This window comes from Cibotium barometz, chromosome 28 (genome assembly GCF_041138505.1).
Source record: "Cibotium barometz isolate CiBa-2024 chromosome 28, ASM4113850v1, whole genome shotgun sequence".
NCBI classification, from domain to species: domain Eukaryota; kingdom Viridiplantae; phylum Streptophyta; class Polypodiopsida; order Cyatheales; family Cibotiaceae; genus Cibotium; species Cibotium barometz.
This window is the reverse complement of record NC_141073.1, coordinates 52126190-52134199: the sequence shown is the minus strand read 5'-3', so window position 1 is coordinate 52134199 and position 8010 is coordinate 52126190. Positions and strand designations below refer to the sequence as shown.

Sequence of the window (8010 nt, the reverse complement as noted above, 5' to 3'; positions counted from 1 at the left end):
GCTGAGGATGAAGACGGAGAGTACTTGGACAGTCGTACTCTGATTACGAAGGTGCTGGCTCTGCTCTTCTAGAGTCTGGAAATTTTCGACGGAGGTAGAAGATGTCGCAAGAAACCATGTGAAAGAGGGCCCAAAGAACTGCAGAAGCTTGGGAAGGTCTAGATGAATGGGTATATATATATTCGAGCCGACACCCGTTGTGGGTAACCAATTCTTCTTCGGAAACCCGCCGGGTTTGCAGAGTTTTTAGTGGGTGAGCTTAATGGCAAGTCCCAAGTACTTGGGCTCCTTCCTGGGCTGCAGGAGTTCTTGGTCGCTGTCATGCCCAGTTATTGGGTCTTCCGAGGTCATGCCTTAAGGAAGTAGCGAAACCGTTCTCACGAAAGCTAATGACAAAAGTGTTTCTCTGCTCGAGTCTCAGAGACGAGCGTGCACGCTTGTCTCTGACCCCGGCTCGAAAAAGAAAAAAAATAAATGGGTATACTTGCTCATATTTCCTTGATTTGACTAATCACAAGAACAAACATAGTTACGTATGCCATGTGTCCATGGGTGTGACCATGCAAAGTCGAGAATGAACATCTTCTCTGTTGATTTTGCAAAAAGAGCAACAGAAGGTCCAAAAGCAACTCAAGAACAAGAGAGAGCTTATCTCCTCATGTCTTGATCACTATCATCATCATCATCTCTCTCCATTTCAAAACCTGCCTCTGTGTTTTCCAGCAAGTCTGTCTGGCCTTCGGTTTGTCGAGTGTAGTGAGGAGACAAGCTGAGAGTGGGCGAGCAGGGGGTAAGTAGGGATAGAATGTACATTTGTAAACACACACACGCATGGTTCATTTGGTGCACAAGAAATATGGCACTATTTGATCATCAGATGTGGTGGGGTCCCCTAGCACCTCATTAAACTTAGTGCCGCATGGGGGAAGCTAATGAATTTGTCCACACTCCTATTCATTACATGCTTTTGAAGGGGGAGATGAGAGGGGCTAAGCTGAAAACTTTGCCATATTCCAATTTTCAAACTTTAAAAGTGAACTTGAGAGAGGCACATTCTAAATTAAAATCCATCGTGGCATGTCACTTACAAGTAAAGATAATAAGTTTAGAGAGGCAATGAGATGCTTGGCCATAAGGCTTCCTTGATATGTTTGCCAAATGTAAAAGCACAATGAGTGCTTGAGGATTCAAAAGGAGGCCACTTGGCCTACAGAAATAGAAAGATATGCCCTACAAGCCCACAATGAGGAAGCACAAAATGGCCAAATGCAAGGGCGTTTTGCCAAATATGAGGAACTTAACTTTGGTATTCAAAGCCTATAGTTGCATAAGAGTGGGGCACAAGGAAAAGTAAGTTTATGAAGGGATTTTTTGCTACAAGTAAGGTTGTGCATGGCAATGCTTTGGTAAATAAGAGCAGCTAACAAGGGATAACAAATCCATGATGGCATTGCTATACAAGGCAAAATCAGATTGTGCTTGGATTTGTATAGCAAGTGGGGTGCTTTTCCTAATTTGCAACAAGTGCTCAAGGAGTTGCCATCTATTAAGATCATACCATCTTTTTACAAGATATGAATCATATCATATCATGAGAGAGAGAGAGAGAGAGAGAGAGAGAGAGAGAGAGAGAGAGAGAGCTGATCTAGCTCTAAAGAAAGCTTTTATGGTCGTTTTTTGTAGCATTTAGATTTTGCTTTTTTCTAAGCATAAAATATTATAAATAGCTAATTGAAGCTAGAGAAGGTTATATGTAAAGCCGAGAAGAGATGGAAGTCGACGAGCCACGCAAGCCGACTTTGAGGATATAAAGATGGCACCCTTGGATTTTAGCAACAAATTAGGCCAGACATCGTCGTACAAAATACAAAGAAAGTGAGCAAGTTGCCATCTCTAAAGACGATGTGGAACAATTAAATTATTCCCCTCTTGGCATGTTGGTAGACTCCAAACTCCAAGAAAAGTTCATGCATCACATGTTAAGCTGCACAATCTTTTATTAAGAAAAGTAAGCACATAATCTTATCTTTGCGAATTTCATTTGTGAGAGTTAAATTTGGCGGTTTGATAAATTATATTCTTTGAGAGCAAATACTAATGAATTTTTGTTGCATGCATTCTGCAACTATTTTAAGAATTGTTAAGACTTGGGAAGAACAAGGGCAAAAGATGGGCACAAAGAAGGTCTAGGACCATTTGAATGTAATTAGATGTAGGGTTATTCCTCATTTTTTAAGGTTACCCACATTTAATTAAGCTTAAAATGAGAAATTGTTGTACACATTTGCATTCATTCTTCAATCCTAAGATGAGAAAATATTGTACATTGTAACTGAAGCTTGCTTTCATTTGTTGAACCAAGTTGTCTATTGACACCACATTGTAACTGAAGCTTGCTTTCATTTATTGAACCAAGTTGTTTATTGACACCACATGATATTTTGAGAGAGAGAAAGAGACATAGGTTTGTGCCTATATTTAATCTATCATATATCGGCTAAGCTGAAAATTGTGTTTGCAAATGGTCTTACCTTTTGGTTTGAATACATAAAAGATATTCGTGTACAATCCAACTCATAAAACCATTCTATTCGTGTACAATCCAACTCATAAAACCATTCTATTTCTCCATTTATATATCTTTTAAACGCCTCCCTCTCTCTCTCCCATATATATGTATGTATGTATGTATGGACATACATATACATATACATACATACATATGTACATACATACGTATGTACATACATACGTATGTACATACATATGTACATACATACGTATACATATACTATTTATTTATATCAATTATTATTTATATATACAAAGGTGTACACACACATATACTATTTTTATGTACATATATACGAGAAGACCTCGATCAACTACACTCCATGAGAGAGAGAAAGTTTATATGTGTGTGTGTTTGTGGGGGGGAGAGAGAGAGAGAGAGTTCCGAGAGAGAATGTGACAATGCTTAAGGGGAGTGAGAAAGAGGAGGAAGGATTATAATGCATAGAGGTGAACTGTGTGCCCAGCTCCTACTGCCATTCCACTAGTCTTGATAAAAAGCCTTGTGTATACTTTTGTGGCCTTCATAGAGAACCCAGTGGGGTCAAGACCCACTATCAAGATTTGGTCAGGTAAGGGAGAGGTGTTGGAAAAACAGACCCCTAGAGGGTGCACCACAGAAGTATTAATGGAGGTTGTATATTGCTAGACTACAAAGTGTCTTGGGAGCAATCCTCTTTTGTTAATGAGGATGATAGATGGAATATGGTAAGTAATTTGTTAAACAATGGGGAATAGAGATGTGGGATGAAGGGATAAAGGGGCTTTATTTTGATGTAATGAACTTTTTGCTGTTATATATATATAATTATTGGTAAAAAAAAGAAGCCTTATGTATAACTCTACTTACCTTTAATACAATTTCCCGTCTTCGACCAAAAAAAATATTTTCCACGGAAAATACCCTTGTCAAAGTTTGGGTTTTGGGAGGGGTTAGCAGCCTGCACTGCGGCAGGGAGAGAGAGAAGAGGTGGCGAGAACAGGAGGCCCTCTGGATAGTTGCAATGCGGCTTGCCACAAGCATCTCCTGCATTAAGGATGGGCAGGCTCGGAACGCCGTTAAGTCTCTCTGTTCCTTTGGGCCATTTGTGCCGGGGCCAAAAGGGCTCACTCACATTTCCTGTGTTTGCTGTGGCAGACGGCGTTGTTCCGGAGGTGGAAGAGCGGGGCAGCTGCAGTCGAGGACACCAGCCCTTGCTCGGCGACGGAGTCCATGCGTGGGCTGGCCAAGAAACGGAGTGGGCAGCTCGACTTCGAATTGGAGGACTACGTAGTCCCTTTCTCCCCCGAATCCTCATTAGTTCCAACTCACAATGAGGGTGAGAACTATTTTTCCAGAACCTGGGCATCCCACAAGAACCCTGGGGTCTTCCCCACTTCCACCGGCGGCAGCAGCAGCATCCACAACAACAATGTACAGCAGCAGCAGCAACTGGCACAGAAACAACAGCAAATAGCACTCCCGGAACCAGCAGATTCTCCCGCTCACCATGCCCGTCGCATCTGGCAGCATGCCTTACACCCGGGAAAGAACCCTCCTCAAGGTAATCTCTCCTGAAGGCAGTATGGTTTTTTTGTTACATTGAACTCAAACTTTAAGTCTCATCACCCGGCTTATGTCTTGCATTGCTAGCACTTCACAAATCTCATCTGAGACCTCACAAAATGGCAATGTTTATATGTTCTCTGCATTGAAGGTGTATTTCAAATAACAAGGTTCATCACTATTCTTACTAGAGTTTTCCATGGCCTTTACACCATAGGAATACTTGACTTTGAAATTAAGTGTATCATAGATTAAGATGCTTCACCTTTGCAAGCTAGTCTATTGCCGGTGCATTGTGGCCATCTTTGTAGGTTTGCAATAGGCCCAATAGGAGTAGATGATGAAAACAATGGATCATCCTATCTTGTATACAAGTGTTACATGCATTGCATAAGCGTGATTTTGATTAACACCAAGCAAGAGAGATTAATGCTAATCCTACTTAACTTGCAAATACACAGAAGGCAAGAGATGCAATCACGAACTACCGTATATTGCTAAACATGCTATATTTACAATGGTTCTTGGATATTAGATCTGATTCATGGATACTTGTCTATGAAGCATACAAAAGGTTCTTTTGGTCGTGAGCTCCGCTCCGTTTACCTTGCGTTCTTGGTCTAGGGCTGCCTCAGGCATGCACAGTAGTGGAGTACTCCACATCCCTTTGCTCCAATCCCATAAGGATCTTCGGGTAAAACTTGGGCTCTGCACAAAACTCATTGGTATAGACCCAAGCATCTCCGGTCCTCATACTGCATCACTCATGAAATAGGGCAAAATCCATTTTGAAACAAAAATTGGAATGGTGGGCATTTGAACATATAATGCTCCTCTCTCTCCACCCCCCCGTCACGCATACTCTCCATATCCACGGCTCTTGGGGGATATGCCCTATGCTCTCCTAAGCTCAATTTGCAAATGGTGAGGTGATACTCTTAGTTGACCAATGGTGATCCACGTGGCGTGTAACATATCCCTATGTGACCAAATAGTAGCACAATATCTTGAAATACAGAGTCTTTGAAAAAACTTGAAAAGAAACTAGCTACCTATGCTAAAAACATGTGTCAATGAATATAATATAGGTAGCCACGTGGCTGATGCTAATGGGGTCATTCATGATACCATCCTCTAGAATAGATCATAAGGCGGCGGTGCTATCTCCCACCCGTGATGGGAGATGTTCCCCATGTCATTGAAGGACATCTTGGATCAGCAATTGATGAGTGGAGGGTTGAGATCCCTGGGGTTGGGGGCCATCTGGTTGAGAGAGAGAGAGAGAGAGAGAGAGAGAGAGAGAGAGAGAGAGAAATAAAATCATATCGACGTCTTCAAAAGACGACTAGGGTCTATGTTACCAAAAATATTTTACAAATTATACATGGGTTACAATGATCCTGGTAAATAACATGAATGAAAATGAACAACATCAGCTACAGACAAGTAAGTAGTGGCTAACTGAGGTATGGCCTGTACAACTAGAGACTGAAGCTCAGTGGTCATGGTGGCATCTTGGAGACTGGAGATCCAGCCTCCTCAACAACTATGTAGAGCTCCTCAATATCCACCTCTTGTGGGAAAGTAATGCGGTGTCTTTGGAGTATCTCCCGGATCTAAGACTAACGAGGGAAGTGTGCTCTCTGTCTCGTCGGTCTCGATCGTTTGACCGTCCACATCTAGAGTGCTCTCTTGATGGATACTCGGGGAACCTGAGTGTGGGTGGCTGGGTTGCTATTGGAAGGCATTGCCTGACGTATGGATGAGGCCCTCTTTGTGGCCTCCCTATATCGTCCAAGATTGCTCTCTTGACAGGGGGGCAAAGAAGCTTGTGATAGAGGACTGTGAGGTAGAGGCATGGGGGGCATCATGTCCATGTTTGTGTCGGCGAAGCTCCATGAGGTATAGTCCAAGACATCTCTGATAAGGGTAATCCATGACTCGGGCGAGTGGCCCAAATCCATCTGTGTGAAAAGGCAATGAAATCTCCCTCTGATCTGATAATATATGGGGCATTTGCAAATGCAATGCTACTCTGTCTCCGCCTCTAGTGAGCACAATTGATAGTTTCCATTCCCGGTCTCTGCTAACTGTTGGAAGGACTCAAGTGCTAGCCTTGGGAGTGTGTCTGTACTCAATGTGTTACATGCACTGAAGTTGACCGTGGTAACACACAACAAAGCCTTCTTTATTAATTGAGTAAGAGAATATAGACGACACAATATTGGGTCCCAAATACCCACTGAAAGCCCCCCCCCCCCCCCGCCCCACCAAAGTAGGAGTATTTGCTTATATCACTTCTTTGGAGAACTTCTGTACAATGCTTGAGAACAAGAGTTATGATTGCCCAACGCAAGGATGAGGAAGATCGTACGTCTGCTGAGAATCCACCAATCCAAGGCACCGCAGAATACTCTTCTGGGCCACTTATGCAAGTGCAAGATAGCTACAGGACTGCACATATGCTGGCTGAATGCTGAAGAGGAGCTTCAATGTTTGCGTGGAGAGGATGAACTGAATTCTAATGTGATTGCTTGATTTCTGCTTGATGATTTATGCTGAGTACTAGGTGACTGCTTTTATGGGGCTCGGGGCTGCTGGTCGGCTGAGGCAACTGCAGTCAGCCAGCTTTTATGGGACAGATAATGCTAGAATTAGCATTTAATGCTGAGCAAACAGCATTTAATGCTGCGCAAAGTGCTGCTGCCCCATATGCTATTGTCGGCTATTGCTTAAGCTCCCTCTACTACTTTCGGCAAGTACTGACGCCCAAATACTTGCCCATAGCTATGGTTGACTACTACATGTACTTATATGATGGGGTTCTCCAAGTGGGTTAAGAGGACTAGCTCCGGATTGACCTATATGGATTGGAGGTTGACCTACGTAGCTTGTGCCTGACTGACTATTTTCTATTAGCTAAAATTACAGATCCACAAGACAAAGTCCATGTGGAAGCACCCCAACTCACTGGGGAAGCTGTTACTTGGTGGCAGCATCGGTCACAACCTCACATAGACCCCCTCACATGCCAATAATTCCAATTTGGTTGAACTACTTTCGAGGTTGACCCGAAAACCCGTTTTCTTCCACCGCAGTATATGACCAATCTTGAGGACAAGTTCTACAAACTCACTTAGGGTGCTTTCCTTGTTTTGACCTATTCCAAGAAGGTCATTACCATGGCCGAGTAGTTGGGTATATAGGAAGAAGATAAGCTATATAGGAAGAAGATAAGCTAAAACAATTCATTAGAGGTTTAGACACAAACATTAGGTTACCCAGTTAGGAATTTGTAAGCAGGAGGGTGAGGCTGAGGGACAGAAGAAGGCTCCCATCTATGCCTATGGCATTGCAAGGGGACAACAGTTCATTGCCCTCTTCGACATGGGCAGTTCTGAGGATGCCATCTCTCCGCAGTTGGCAAACAAAATGAGCTGTACCTTGGTTCCTTATCATTTAGATGTGGATGGGTTTACACTTGGTCTACGTACACACCTCTCTCATAAAGCTCAATAGTTTTGACTTTCAGGTTCAGAAGGCAACATGCCAGTGGGATTTCATCGTCTCCCCTCTCTTAGGGTGTGACATGATCCTTGGGATCCAATGGTTCAGACAGTATGCACCCATTCCTGATTCAGGCAGGACAAACTATCGTTGAAGGTTTTCCTGAGCCCATCATGATTCGCGGGGATCGGAGCATTTTTGGAATACCTCTCATTTTCCACATGAAGGCCCAATGAGCCATAAGAAAGGAGCAGAGTGTGCGTTGATTTATGTCTGCTCTCAGTCTAATGCAGTTCAAAAAACACCCGCAGTGGAGCAAGGATGGTTGGTATTTTGTCTCAATACAACAACATTATGCTACGAGATGACCTCACACCTAGTAGACC

At 43.0% G+C, this 8010-nt stretch overlaps 1 protein-coding gene across 4 annotated transcripts in view; it reads left to right on the top strand.

The window, feature by feature from the left end:
• The first annotated feature begins 3444 nt into the window (after positions 1–3444).
• Positions 3445–8010, top strand: part of LOC147622916 (carbon catabolite repressor protein 4 homolog 3-like) — a 63866-nt gene continuing 59300 nt past the window's right edge. For all 4 annotated transcript variants that reach the window (XM_086822529.1, XM_086822528.1, XM_086822527.1 and 1 more), the window contains exons 1-2: positions 3445–3629; positions 3710–4115. In XM_086822529.1, the coding sequence (XP_086678655.1) occupies positions 3576–3629; positions 3710–4115 (460 nt within the window). In that variant the 5' untranslated portion in view covers positions 3445–3575. The remainder of the gene's footprint in view (positions 3630–3709; positions 4116–8010) is intronic.